The 15,343-nt window shown below is 45.5% G+C and overlaps 1 protein-coding gene across 1 annotated transcript; it reads right to left on the reverse strand.

The window, feature by feature from the left end:
- Positions 1–772: 772 nt before the first annotated feature.
- Positions 773–13,830, reverse strand: Lyrm9 (LYR motif containing 9). Its single transcript, XM_020174025.2, has 4 exons — positions 13,763–13,830; positions 5,353–5,495; positions 3,178–3,270; positions 773–1,931 (listed from the first exon to the last, which is right to left on the reverse strand). The coding sequence occupies exons 2-4, from the start codon at positions 5,476–5,478 to the stop codon at positions 1,914–1,916; spliced, it is 237 nt and encodes a 78-aa protein (XP_020029614.2). The 5' UTR covers positions 5,479–5,495; positions 13,763–13,830; the 3' UTR covers positions 773–1,913.
- Positions 13,831–15,343: the final 1,513 nt, after the last annotated feature.

The following is a 15,343-nucleotide window of genomic DNA, read 5'->3' on the forward strand; positions in this document are numbered from 1 at the left end:
GGGACCCATTTAAAATGCAGGGTTGTGACCAGATAAACCAAAGGAAAGAGGTCACATGGCTGATGGTTTATCTGTGTGTACTACCTTAATCTCAACACCCCCACTGGATGTGCATCTTATCATAGTGAGAAAAGTCAGTTTGACAGGTTAACAAATGTGCTCCAAGTCACATCACTACTGAGAGACAAAGCTGGGATTTAAATGCAAGTCTGTTTGGCTCCAGAGACCACCTGGGCAGGCCCCTGGGTCAATAAACCTTCAACTCCTTCTTCCATATGCTTCAACTGTAAACCTTCACTGGACCTATTTCAGAGCTGTGGACAGGGGCAATTTAAGAGCCACTGATACATACTCTCTGTGCAGGGTGAGAGTCTGAAGGCAGAGCTTGAGAAGGCTGCTACCAAGGACAGGAGAGCCTCTCCCAGGCTTCACACAGTACCCTGCTGTGTGTATCCTGCCACCCTACATCTGGGGCCTCCATCTGCACCTCCTGGGTACATGTGCCCTGTGGCCAGGCTCTCTGCCCTCTCTGATGGATCCCATGGATTCAAAAGGGCTGAACAGCAGAGCTGGGGATAGGGGGTTGGCTCAGCTTTGGTCTTGACCTGGAGCCCTTCAGTCTGTGGCCCTCACTGAATGGAATAAATCTGGCCTCAGCCACTGTTGTCCAGCACCTGGTCACGTCCTAGAAGGATGATCTCTCCTGGAAAGCGGGTGCCTCGGTGCTTAGTATGATAGTACTTAGGGAATATCAGTCAAGAAGAGACGAGAGTTTCACAAATTGGTACATTTACTCCATTATTTGTTAATCAGTTTTGTTTGTACATATAGATGTCACTTTAAGTCACATAATTGCAAGGACACAACACGTGCTAGCACATCCTACTGACTAAGTACCCCTGGGGAATGTACAAGTTCTAGTGTGACTTCCCTTTATTCTCTGGCTGCACAACCAGCTCTGGCCATTTCTCCAGGAACTTGCTCTCCTTCCTTCTTTCTCATCCTTCCATGACCAGGCCAATGAGGACCCCTGGTTCACTGGAGCCTAGATGTACAGGTGTCTACTGGGGCTGATTTGCTTTCTTCCTCCTTTCATGTAGTATGCATTTCAACCCCTCAAGGACACCGTAAGCTCCCTGACTGTAAGGACCAGGGCTTCTACTTCCCTAGCATGGAGGGACAGGGTCAGGAGGAGCAGTTCCTTGGGGACTGCCGGGTATGGCACAGCTGTGAGAGGCTGGGGTTCCAAGCTGGGACAGGATGAGCTCACAAAGCCACACTGAGGCCTGGCGTGGTACGCACTCAAGCAGAGATGTGCAGAGCACTGTGGCAGCCGGGAGAGGGGCAGCCTAGGATACCTCGCTGTACCATTCCTGGGTTTCACATCCCGTTGTGTGGTACTTCAGCTTCATCTTGATTCGCACCAAGGAAGAAACTGAGCTCACAGGAAGAACCTGAGAGGAGGTGCTGGCTGGGTTTCAAATCCAAATCTGTCTGCTTCTAAAGCCCATTCTCTTTCCTCTGTACACGTGGCCACCTGCTCTGGGGACATCTTCTCTGGGGCTCAGTGTATGGTAAAGAGACCTCCAGAATAAATGAATCACCTTTAAAGCAAAGTAAAAAAACAAAAAAACAAAAATGAAAAACACACAGAAAAAACAAAAAAACACCACATTCTCCCCAAATTTCACATCATTCCTGGCTGGAATAGCAAACATAAAGGATGCTGGAAACATGACGGTGGCAAGAAGAGCTGTCTAAGAAAATGTCAGCTTCTCCCTCTGAAGTCTTGTTCTCTCAGCCAACAAGGTCAAAGAATATTCCAGAACTTCTGATGATGATTAGTTCCAGAAGAAGAGAAGCTTCTCAACTTCAAATGTCCTTAGCACAGCTTCACTTCGGGCTCTGGAATCTCAGTGCTGTTTTTTATACTGCAAGACAGATGAGAAGTGGTGAGAAAAGCCAATGGGGAGGGAGAACTAGGAGATCCTGCACCCTGGTCACATAGGCCTCCCCTACCCTTACTTCCTCAGGGCTTCTCAGAATAGGAGACACTGGATGGCCACATCTCTAGTTCACACTGAGACCCTCTTTCTCCTTTAATGGAAAAGAAAGCTTGCTGGGTGCCAGTGGCTCAAGCCTATAACCCTAGCTACTCAGGAGGCAAACATTAGGAGGATCACAGTTTGAAGCCAGCCCAGGCAAACGGTGTGCGAGACCCTATCTCAAAAACACCTAACACAAAAAAGGACTAGCAGAGTGGCTCAAGTGGTAGAGTACTTGCCTAGCAAGCATGAGGCCCTGAGTTCAAGCCCCAGAGGAAGAGAGGGAGGGAGGGAGGCAAGAAGGAAGTTGATAAGGCTGGAGGGAGGATAATAAAGAAACTGAGTTCATTAGACTTGAACATTGTGCTCACTCATACTTCTCTTTGAGCCAACTCATATTTGGGGGGGGGAGAAGAAATTCTCAGGCAGAAGAGGACCCTCAGCCAGTTCCTGAGGGTTTTTGGTTTGGTTTGGTTATGTTTTTGTTTTTGTTTTGTTTTGTTTTGTTTTTGGTACCAGGGATGTATCTCAGGGCCCTGCACATGCTAGACAAGCTTACCACTGACCCACATCCCCAGCCAAATCACTGAGTTTTAAAAAATGAATCTTGAATACCATATCCACAGATTCTGATTTAGAACAGAGCTGGGGGCACATGACCTCTAGGTCACTCTAATGCCAGCTGCATTCCTGACTCACTGCCTTCCTCCACCCATACAGATCTGGAATGTTTTCTCAGTAACCCTGCCCCAGTGCAAACATCCCCAGGTAGGGAGTCACCCCCAAGACAGCTCCCAAAGGGAGCTGTGGCAATGCTGCTGCCAGCTCTTGGCACTATGCTTTGGAGAAGGCTGTTTCCGCCTTCTTCCTGACCTTCCTCAGCTCATTCAGCACTTCTAGGCAGAAATTTGCCTTTAAGGATTAAGGACCACCCCCCCCCCCTTATCCCACCTCACAGAAAATAACAGCAACAAAAAGGGATCACCTTCCTGCTTTGGAGAGTATGTGACCAGCGGGTACCGCCTGAGCACTGGCTGTTCTCAACTGTGGACCGCAGGTGCCTCCTAGTGGTCATAGAGATTACAGCATCCCAGCCCCTCCTCACAGGTGGAGGCTGGAGCCAAGCACTTACTTTGTTCATGATCCAGTCAGCATCTTCAATGGCTCTCTTAATAATCTGTTGGATTCTCTCCGGGTTGTCTTCATCTGAATGAACCCGGAAATTCTGGAAGTTTCAGCATAAAGAAATAGGACTAGGCAAAAATCGGAAGGCTGACAGCTTCAGGACACAGTCCTAGCCCAGAAAGACTGCTGGACACCTCGTACTCAGCACCTCTTAACCCTCCATGGTTCCATTACCCCACTTAAGAGATGAGGAAACAGAAGGTCTGAGGTTCTAACTTGCTTCTAGGCAACAACATTTGAATCCTAATCTATTTAACTGCAAAACTGGTAATCCAGCCAGCAGGGCAGATGAAAAGGAAGTCAGTCCCCTGGCCCAAAGGTTATTAGGCAGGTGGTTAGGGCCAAAGGGAAACTTCAATCTCTCTGTTTAATTTGCTCCTCACAGGAAGTTGCTTTCATCTGAGTGAGATCTCTGCATGGCTCTGCCACAGGAAGGGGCCTTCTCTCCACCCAGTGCAGGAAAGCTAAGCAGGGAAGGGAGGGGAGGCATGCAGGGGGAGGGTCTGGAAGTCCAGCTGGGCCTGATGCAGAGCACATGCTGCTGTTAGCTTCTGACCAACAGTCTGAGATTTGGGATCACTGGCATGGTGCTCAGGACGCTTCAGATAGAACTGGCCCTCCCTCCCATCACTCCCAACACCACACACACCCTATTCATCTTCAGGAGCCACCTCAAATGCCCACTTCCGGTGAGCCCTTCCTGACTCCCCAGACGGAACTATTTCCTTCTCTGTGTTCCCACAACTTTCAGTTGCTACCTCTATTTTTTTTTTAACTTTCCATATGATATCTGTAAGAATTGCAGTTTTTAACTTTATTTGGAAATTATTTCCTACAGAGCGATTTTAAGAAAAGTATAAAAAAATGACTGAGAATGTAGCTCAGTGGTAGAGCATTTGCCTAGCATGAGCAAGGCCTTGGATCAATCTCCAGCCCTGCAATATATATAATGTATTTAGGCAGGTGTGGTGGTACATGCCTGTAATCCCAGCATTCATGGGGGCAGAGGTAAGAGGATCCCAAGTTCAAGGCCAACTTGGGCTACATAGTGAGGCCATGTCTCAAAAAAAAAAAAAAAATGTACAAAAAATACCTTACCAGAATTACCAATTGTTAACTTTTTTGCCATATTAATTTTATCATTCTCTCTTTATATGTGTATGTAGAAAGTTCCTCTGGAAGCATTTCAGAGTCAGCTGCAGACATCAGGCCCTTAATCCCTAAAAACCTCAATTTTAACTTCCTAACAAGGGCATTCTTTCATATAACCAAATTCAGAAACATTAACCTTGATACAATACAGCCAATATTCTAATTTCATGCACTGCACCAATAATGTCCCTTACAGCAATTTTTTCCTGGTCAGCAATTTTTTCCCGGACCCAACCTGGAATTATGCTTTACATTTAGTTGTCACATCTCTCTCCTTATTTTTTGGTTTTTTTCTTTTTTTTTTTCCTGGTGGTTCTGAGGTTTGAACTCAGGGCCTCACATTTGCTAGGCAGGCGTTCTAACACTTAAGCCATTCTGCCAGCCCTATTTTGTGTTGGGTTTTTTTTTTAGATAGGGTCTCATGAACTATTTGCCCAGGCTGGCTTCAAACCATGATCCTCCTGATCTCTGCCTTCTGAGTAGCTAGGATTACAGGCGTGAGCTACATCTCTTTAAGTCCCCTTTAATGCAGAAGAGCTCTTTCTTTGTGTTTCATGAAACTAACTCTTTTTTCCCAGTTTTTTAAGAGAAGGATTAACTATGCAACCCAGGCAAGCTTCAAACTCATGATCCTCCTGCCTCAGTCTCCCAAGTGCTGGGATCACAAGCATGTGCCACCACATCCAGCAAAACAAGACACTATATTGTGTAGTAGATGGTTCCTCAGTTTGAGTTTACCTGGTGTTTTCTCATGATGAAATTCAGGTCGTGCACTGTTGGCACAATGGCAAGTGTCCACTGAACTGCCTCGTCCATGCCCTGGCACAGTGTTGGCACGCCACATGATCACCCTCTGCCTTCCAGACAGAAGCCAGAGAGATGGGCTGCCCAGCACTGGTTCCCACCAAAGTGCCAGCTCCACTCCCACCTGCAGGCCCCATTAGAGGAAGCCTCCAGCCCCAGCTCTCACCTGCCTGACAGCATGTTTGTAGTGTTCCTGGATGTCCTTGGTCGGCAGCTGTCGGCAACAGCGTAGCAGGTATCGGTAGAGCTGCAGAGGCCTATGGACCAGCTCTGCCCCCGGTAGCGGGGCCATCCACGAGCCCCGCTGTCCTGGAAAACACAGAGCATCCTTTCTCAGACATTGGGTCAAGTTCTATACTGCTCCCAGCCCAATACAGCACAGAGACCAGGTCCCCTTGTGGTCCACCCTGGGCTGGGATTGGGCACTCAGCCTGCCAAAGTCTCAGCCCAGAGCAGGTCCTCAAGCATCCAGGTGAGTGTAGGGAGAGATGGTGGGTGAGGAGATGGCACCAACAGCAGAATAGAGAGGGAAAAGTAGAAAGACCATGAGTGGCAAAGAGCAATCAGGTCTGACAATTGCTAGGCACATCGTAGTGAGGGCAAGAGAGGGTAGAAAGCCCAGAGGTCTAACCCTGACTACCCTAAGTGTAGCCCTGGACCAACAGCCTCAGCATGATTGAGAAGCTTGTTGGAGACTCTCAAGTCCCGGCCAGACCCCCCTAAACAGATGTTGATAAGATGCCAACAGATTGGGATGCTTGTTGGAGTTTGAGAAGCATGATTCTAGAGCCTCTGCATGAAGAACCAGCTACATGTGGAGTCACAATGGTGAAGCCAGAGCTGGGGCACATGACTTCATTTTACTGTGAAACTAATAACTAGCCTTATCTGTTGTATTCACTTTATGTGTAATTAATGCGTGCAAAAGAAAACCAAGGGCCAAGGTCCAGTGGCTCACGCCTGTAATCCTAGCTACTCAGAAGGCACAGATCAGGAGGATCATAGTCCAAAGTCAGCCTGGGCAAATAGTTCAGGACACCCTACCTCAAAAAAGTGCTGGTGGAGTAGCTCATGTGATAGTGCCTAGTAAACATGAGGCCCTGAGTTCAAATCCCAGTACCACCCAAAAAAAAAAAAAACAAAAAAACCTAAGCACAGAAAAGTCTAGTAACTTGCCCAAGATCATACTACTAATAAAGACAGGGCTGAAATTTGAACCCTAGCAGTCTGGCTCCAGTGTCCACTTAAAAAAAAAACAAAAAAAACAGACTGGGATTATAGCTAGTGACTGAGTGTTTGCAATGCATGAGACCCTGGGTTTGGTCTCCAGTACTACAAAACACACACACAGCTATTGACATACAATGGATGCACATATTTAAAGTATACCATGACATATGTACATACCTGAGAAACCACCACCATAATCAATACCCATGACTCCCAAAGTTACCTCATGGCTCTTACCTTCCCACCCTCCTCACTTCCCCATCCCCAAGCAATACTGATCAACTGTCTGTCACTACAGGATCATTTGCATTTCCTAGAGTTTTATATAAATAGAATGATACACCATGCTCTCTTTTGTGTCTGTAGTGCCCATATTTTTTATTTAAATTTATTTTTAACTAATACATAAAACATAAAAATTTGTACATATTTATGCGTATCATGAGCTATTTCAAAACATGTTTACAGTGTGTAATATTTAAATCAGGTTAAATATATCTATGTCCTCAAACATTTATCATTTCTAAATACAAAAATATTCAAAACCCATTTTTTTTAATTCGTTTATTCATATGTGCATACATTGTTTGGGCCATTTCTACCCCCTACTCCCAGCCCCCACCACCCCCCTCGATTCCAGACAGAACCTGTTCTGCCCTTATCTCTAATTTTGTTGAAGAGAGAGTATAAGCAATAATAAGAAAGACAAAACGTTTTTGCTAGTTGAGATAAGGATAGCCATACAGAGATTCCTAGCATTGCTTCCATGTACAAATGTGTTACATCCCAAGTTGATTCCTCTCTACCTGACCTTTTCACTAGTTCCTGATCCCCTTCTCATATTGACCTCTGTCACTTTATGAAGTTTCTGTATTAGTTCCTCTACAGTGAGGACATCAAATACCATGATGTTTGGGTTTCTTACCTATCCACATACCTCCCATGTGTGCTCTCCCCTTAGCATATGACCCAACTCCAACCACATTGCTGTATTTGTCCTAGACTGAAAGTCTGAATATGAGGGAGAGCATACAATTTTTTGGTCTTCTGAGCCTAGCTAACCTCACTCAGAATGATGCAAAACCCATTCTTCTATAGAGCCTGTATTTTTTTGACCTCTGTATTACACATGTTCTCTCCAAAAACCCCACAATTCCAGCCTAAACATTTTTTTAAGGAAACCATGACAGTATAGATGTTTCTAAGTTGTGGATTCCAGGACATAAGGACTTGCTCCTTTCATTAAGTGCCTCTCAGTCCATAACTGTGTACCTCTCCATGCTCTCTATCCCACAGACTCCCACCTGAGCATCTTTCCTGGTGCCCCCCACACATACCATTCCAGTCTCCTCTACACTGACTCTAGAGTCTTGGGGGCATCCTAGTCAGTCATGGGAATTTCTCCCTGATTCCCCACCCTGTCTAGGATGACACCTCTTGGTACCTTTACACATGCTGGGGCCTCCCATCCCCAGCCCCTCAAGGGGAGGAACCTCATTCATCTTTCCAGACTTTTGACTTTTCCTCCCAAGAACAGAGGAAATCACTCTATCCTCTGTGGGGGTGCAGTGCTCTGTTCACAGTGCTATGACGGCACTTCCCACTACCAGGGATTCCCACTGCACCCATGCTAGTGGCTCCCCCAGGCTGGGATCCTGGCCCAAAGCAGGCTTCACACCTTTTGGATGAACTGAACTGCATCAATCTACTGTCTTCTCCATGCAGATTCCCCCACTATGAGAAAGAGGCTCCCTGTGTTCCAGATGAAGGAACTAAACTAAAAGACAGAGATTTAAGTGACCAGCATTAGTTTTAAAGTAACATAAAAAAGAAAAAGACATCCCCCTTACCCCATCCCCACCCCAAGAGACAGCCAGACACTAAATCCCACCCTTACACTAGGGAAGACAACTCTTAAGAAGCTGGATTCAGGGGTGCCTTCCTTCCATTTCCAGCAACAATAATATCTGTCTCCACATCTAAGTTAGCCGATTCCTCCTGGTTCTCTGAGCTCTTATTGTGACACTACAGTAGATGAGTGGTTGTTCCCCTTTATCCATCCTCCCTTCTGGTAACAACCTCTCTGTGCAACTCAGATGCACCCCTCCCCATGTCTTAGCCTGCCTGACGAACCTGAGCTCTGTATCCATGTGAGTTCAGGGATTGGCTCACAAATTTGCACGTGCTGGAAGCTGATCCAAACCACCTCTGTAAGAGGGACTGGAAAAGGCTCCAGCTCTTCCCCACTGGACTTGGCCCTCTCAGAGAAGCCATTTTACCTCTTCTTAAACCCTATGATGGTAGCCTCACACATGAAAGCATAGCTGAGACTCTGAGAGGAACCAAGTCCAAAGAACTCATTTGATCCCTAAAGCCCTAAACCTGAAGGCAGTCCCAGCCCTACACCACTCAATGATCTGAGCCATTTCATCCCAAAGCACTTTACCAAATCACTGTGGATTTGTTGTTTTGTCACCAAGGATCCTAACTGATGGACAGGTCCTGATCTCCCAAATTCAGCTTCCATGATATGTTTCAATGATTCAGCTATAAAAACAGTCTAAACAGGACAGGGCCCCTCTAGTTCCTCCTTGAATCACCATCTCACCAGTCTGATTAGCCATGCATTTGTCCAACCAACAGAGGGGAACCCCATATACAACACAGGTCAAGACCTTTAAGGGCAACCACTGAGGACATACCACCAAAATCCCAATATGATGGGCAGACTCCCCTGGCAGGCTTCCCTAAACTATATAAAGTGCTAATCAAATATTGTAAAAAGCTAGTCATGGAACAGATGGTTACCATCTGCAGTCCTCAAAATTAACATTTGGAAAGAGAACAACTTTGTTTCGTTACTTAAAAACCCAAGCAATACTTAGTAACCAACCCAGCAAGTATGGGCGGTGGATTATTTTCAGCTCAATTATAATACTTAGTCATTCTCAGTAATAACTGGTAGAGAATACTTGTGTGGGTCCACTTAGAAGAGCTAAACTAAAGATGTTTTAATTTAATTTAAAGTGTGGGTTTGCTATTATTTAAGAGCCAATGAACCTCACAGTATCATTGTTAAAACTGTAGTCAAGGTCTGTAGACCTGGAAATACTTGCTTTTCTTATCTTGCCTTTTGCACTTCACCTGAGCCTCCTACTCCAATTCCCTGCCTCTGTGATGGCACCTCCATCTCCCCGGCAACCAAACTAAAATCATCACAGAATCAACCCAACTCCTCCTTCTCCCTCAATCCTCAAGCCACTGGTTTCTAAATCCTATCAAATTCTAACTTGGCGTGCCCTCAAATTTGCCCCACCTTTTAGTTCAGACTCTTTCCATATCTAAACTGCTGTTCTCCCTGACTTCTAATCCATTTCCTTCTGACCTACTCTCCACTGAACAACCAGTCACTCTTTCTGAAACATAAACCTCAGGGTATCCTGTCCCTTCCTAAAACCCCTAATATACACTTCTACTCCTCATCATTCACTGTCACTTTTCTCAAAATGTGGGACAAATACCTGAAATTATGTTAAGCAGTATATAAAACAATATCTTTTTATTGTAATGATTCTGTATATATTTACATAAGTAATGAGAACAAATCTCACAAGTTCATAGGTATTATGACTTAAGACAGTTTTTAAAAAGAACTAGCATAAGGTCAGGCATGGTGGCCTGTGTCTGTAATCCCAGCTATGTGGGAGATGTAGGTAGGAGAATCAGGATCTGAGTGAGGATGGACCCAGGCAAGAACAAGAACAAAAAGGGCTGGAGGTGTGGCTCAAATGGTAGTGTCTGCCTAGCATGCAGAGAGGCCCTGATTTGTAAGAAAGGGAGGAAGGAAGGGAGGAAAGAAGGAGGGAAGGAGAGTGGAAGGGAGGGAGGAAGGGGCAAAATGTTGACTTTTTAAGTGTGAGGGGTGGACACTGCTTATTTTGAAACTTCTATAATAAAAAGTTACTTTAGAAACATCCGTGTCGGGGAGCCATCTAGCCTTCCTCCTTCAATGCTCATGGGCACTGTTTTCCTTCCACTCAAGCTGCTGGGAAGTCCCTCTGGTTCTCAGACAAAATCTGCTACTATACAAACTTTCACTTCATGGAGTTTATCTGTTGACGATGACTTAAACTATCACTTGTTTCATCATGTGGGAACATAAGTTACATGGTCAAAAATGTAAGAATTTTGAACTAATGTTGATTCAGTTGTGTTGTCTTCTCACACTGTCTTTTCAAAGTGCTGCCAGTTGAAAAGGGAAGCATTATGTTTACAAGTCTGTTTTAAAATGTTTGCCAAAATTTTGATAGTATCTTTAATAACGATGTTAGTCTCCAGCATCCAAGCAGATAAATTAAAAATAAATAAATAAAATCAGCTGCTATAAAATTCTACTCATGGTGAAGTATTGAATATAATCTGTATGAATGTGAAAATATCATAAAGAAACCCATAATCTTGTATAATTAATATACACTAAATAAAAAAATTCTACTCACTGGTCTGAGATCCACCCTTTGGGGCTAATGTCTTCCCTAACCTATTCAGTTTCTCATTATCCAAAATCAGCTAAGACAGCCCCTCAGTCTTGGAGGTCATGTGACTCCCACCTGCCTCCTCTGGGCACACATTCTCCCTCTATCTACATTGCTCTCAAACATACTGTCAGTGGGAAAACAGCAGGCTGGTTGTGCTCTGACCAGTTCCATGGGAAATGGCACCATGGCCTCCTTTGACCTGGGAATTCAAGGAATGCAGCTCAGACTGCATTCTCTGTTAGGCTCTGAGGGCTCTCACACTGCCCTGGCATCCATGTCAAAAGCACCTTTTCTCCATGGACTACATTGTGTTTCCCAACCTTGCAATTTATTAGTTCAGTCCAGAGGCACAATCTGCCACGCCACCTCCAGGGTGTCTGACGGTTACCCAACTCAACTCATTCCTACACAACAAAAGCACACCAGCTACAAGAGAAGACCTGCACCTGCCTTAAACATCAGCAATCCATGCAAAGCCATTCAGAGCAGCTAGCATGTGTAGGCTCCACTGGGCCCCAGGCCACAGACATGCACAGTCCCAGACACCTGGCTCCCACACCCAGAACCTACGACGAGGCGGATGGTGTGTGTGATCACCTACCTTTCACAGGGCTTGAGACTTTGCATGAGAGCTTTTCATGTTACCACATTTCATCCTTATAGCAAGATTATAGGGGAGATACCAAAAGGAAACTAAGGCTCTGAGAAGTTAAAGTTAAGTAACTTGCCAGCGGTCACAGCTAGTTCATATTAAGGTGAGGAATTGAACCTAAATCTGTTTGATTCCAAAGTCCATGCCTTTACTTGCTTTGTGACACCACTTGTTATGCCTGTATCTGAGCCATCCATAAAAATGCTGACCAGATCAGGCTAAGGACCCCACAGAGAACTCTCCCAGACTTACACAGGACCAGGTTCACACATTTAGAAAAGTACCTGACTGGACTACTATCCTCTACTTCATCACAAAACCCTGCTCCATGCTTTTCAGAACCAGACATCTACAGTGCCTCCTGCATACAGATGAAAAGAGTGAGACTGATGTCAACTACATAGACTCCAGAGCCAACTAAGAAAATGCTCTTAAAATATAAAGTCCAAAGGAATTCAGCAAAATTAAGGAAAGGGTGGGGAGGGCCACAAAGGGAATTTCCTGGGAGCCAATTGGTATCACTGGCACAGGGCTCCAGTCCCATTTAATTCCAGTCCTTTCCCCTAACCTGTGTGCAGAGACAGCACCTAAAAATAACTAGGGAAAAGTCATATATTAAAAAAAGAAATAATAGAACTGCAGAAAATAACCAGAAATTATGCCCTATTAGTACTGATAAGAGCTAAATTAAGCCTGTACCAGCCAGTTTTAAATATGCAATTACTCTTCTTGATGGAGAAAGGTGAAAAATAGAAATGGTTTTGCTCCCTGCTCCCACCCAGCACAGGGCTCCATCCCGCATATATGTTCTTCCTGGCCAGAAACAGGGCAGCAATCCTTCCTCCAGTCCCTCTCCCAAAAGGTCAAGTTGTCACATCCCCCCAGCCCCTCTTCATCCCTAGTGACACAACCTTCACTCCCAACTTTGTACCCAGTCCGGCCCTGAACTATCTGAATTATCTCTTAATCTATCTCTCTCCTTCCAAGCTAAGCACCACAGTGCCACCCAAAACACACTGTCTCTCCCTTTCTTCACAATCTCTGCAGAGTTCTTTACCCACCAACTCATGTTCTGTTCTGAAATACGGCAGGTGGTAGTGAGTTGCTGAAATGTGTCCTAAGGGCCATCACCTGACAAATGACAAATGGATTGGTGAAATGTGGCACCCTTGTACAATGGGGTATTATCCGGCAAAAAAAGAAAAAGAAATTAAGAAAGAAAGGAAGTACTGACACATGGGTGTCAGTACTACAACATGGGTGAACCTCAAGAACATTACACTGGGTGCCTAAAGTCAGTCACAAGACGCTACGTAGCATGATTCCATTGAAATGTAACGTCTAGCATAGGCAAATCTACAGGGACAGAAAGTAGAGTAATGGTTACCTACAGCTGGGGGATGGAGGGGGCGATGGGAAGAGATGGGGTACCAACTAAAGGAGGTGAGGTGTTTGTTTTGTTTTTTGCAGGGGTGGGGGGGAGTAACGAAAATGTTCCAAAACTGATTATGGTGATAGATGGATGCACAACTCTACGCATATTAGAAAAGACATGAAATGGATGCATTTTAAATGAGTGGATTGTACGTTATTTAATTTGTATGTCAAAAATACTGTTTTTTAAACAATAACAAAGTATTCACCCTAAAAGCTATGGGGTTTTGGCTTGAATTTGCTCTGTAATGCAGTAGCATCAATCAAAAAAAACGCTAAGGTTACTCCATGTCACGGGGTGCTCCCGCCGACAGGCGGGCGGTGGGGGAGAAGGGGAGGGGAGGGGGAGAGGGACACACATGTCCTTTTTAAACCGAGCAAACGGAGGCTGACCCCAGGAGCAGCGCCAGGCACTCAGCATCAGCAATGGGCACAGCGGCCGGGCTTCGCGGCGGGGGCCTGGAGACCCGCGGGCTCCCCGCATCCCCCCGCCCTGGCGTCACCGCGTCCTCCGCAGGGCCTGCGACAGGCGCACCCGGCTCTCCGAGGAACCAGAGCGGACGGCAGGGAAAGGGGACTGCGCGGTTTGCCCTAGGACTTCCATTCAACCCCAGACGCCGCAGCCTCCACGGCCCCAGCCCGCCCCCGCCGCCCCGGGTGGCTCCGGCCGCCGCGGTCCCCGCGCCCCCGCCCTCGGCCTCGGCCTGCGCGGCACGGCTCACCCGCCTCCACTGGGGACGCCAAGCCCGTACGCCGCAGCCCGGCGGCGGCGACTGCGCATGCGCAGTGGGAGGCTGCGCAGCACCGCCCTCGCCTTGCGACAACGCGCCGAGCGCCCTCTGTCGGCCGCCAGTGGAACTCAGGGTCCTACTGGGTGCGGATTCCCTAATCCGACCCCACCGGGTTAAAAAAAAGCAACCAGGCCCCACCAACAGCCTTCTTTACCTCTTTTTCCGGCTGTTGCCACCCTGGATATAAGCTCCCCCTCGTATTCCTGAGTATGGATTGTGCTAAAGCATTAGAAGTGTTCAAGATCTGTGAAAAGACTTTGCTGGGGGACTTGTCCTAAACACTTGTGTTGATGACAAATTATGTTTGGATGGAAATCTGCGTTTTGAGTCATTTCATCAAATTACAGCCCCATCACACCTGTCAAAAGAATAAATATGACAGTAATAGGCATGCTTCCTTTCAGATCCATTATAATTATAATTGAGGAAAAGAATACAGAATTTAAACTCAGAGCTACCACCAGTATCATTCTTTGAAAATGAAATAATGCCATTTCATTAAATAGGCTCTCCCCACTAGCGAATGTTTAAAGCCAAAGTGCTTCTCTGAATTGATTTAAATACAAGTTTTATATCCTGAAAGAAATATAGATGAGTCTTTATAGTGAGACAAGCGCCCTGTTCAGTGATGCTGCTGGTTTTCTGGGCTGATGTCTGAGAGAAAGTGAGGTTGTCCGTAGATAATATTGCTTCTGTTCCCATCTCTCTTCTCTAGAGCTTTTTAAACCTGTTTGTAATGAAAAGGCTGATTTCCTTACACAGACACCGTGTGTAGTTGCTTTAACAGGACAGTTTCTTATAATGTCTTTTTTTTTCTTTTCTTTTTTTTTTTTTAAATAAAACATTGCTCCCTGGAAGCACCTGGGTCTCTTTTTCTTCTCTTAGGATAAAAGAAGCAGGGGATATTTCTCAACAGAACTGCTTTTATACATTTTTTTTTCCCTGACTCCCTAGAATTTTCTTTTTCTTTTCTTCTTCTCTCCCCTCCTTTAGGTAACATATACACTGCCTCCAAACCAGTATGGGGGTTCTTCCCCTGAAATATCCAGATAATTGCCAAGTATGTAGACTTGGACCACATAGATCTGAAAGATCCAATTGTACCCTCATAAATCAGTCCTCTTATTTAGGCATAACTGGGGGCACATCAGTAACACAGATCCAATCAATAAATCATTACGCTTGTGGAGACTTTATTAGGGACAATCTGCAGTAACATCATCCATTCCTGTGCTCAGCCTCAGGATCCCTTCATATTTTTCAGAAATTTCACAGTCTGTTCTCTAGTCCCATCTTCTTTTGTTCCTAGATCGCAGTGTCCCTGCTTCAGAAACAGCAGTCTAATACCTAGATCTCATAAAATATTCAAGATGCAAGCTGTTCACTTTACCTCTGAAAGGCTCCACCTTCAGAATCACTTGAGCTTTTTCTATCTTTATAAACACACAAGATTTTATCTTTCACAAAAATTCCTTATAAATATTCAAACACCAAGAAAAAATAATCCAAAGG

This window comes from Castor canadensis, chromosome 11 (assembly GCF_047511655.1).
Source record: "Castor canadensis chromosome 11, mCasCan1.hap1v2, whole genome shotgun sequence".
Taxonomy (NCBI): domain Eukaryota; kingdom Metazoa; phylum Chordata; class Mammalia; order Rodentia; family Castoridae; genus Castor; species Castor canadensis.

Bases quoted from the DNA above. Each gene is read 5' to 3' on its own strand.
- Lyrm9 (XM_020174025.2), bottom strand. From the start codon at position 5,478: ATGGCCCCGCTACCGGGGGCAGAGCTGGTCCATAGGCCTCTGCAGCTC. The intron at 3,271-5,352 runs GTGAGAGCTGGG...TGAAACTTCCAG, and splicing joins ACAAACATGCTGTCAGGCAG to AATTTCCGGGTTCATTCAGA.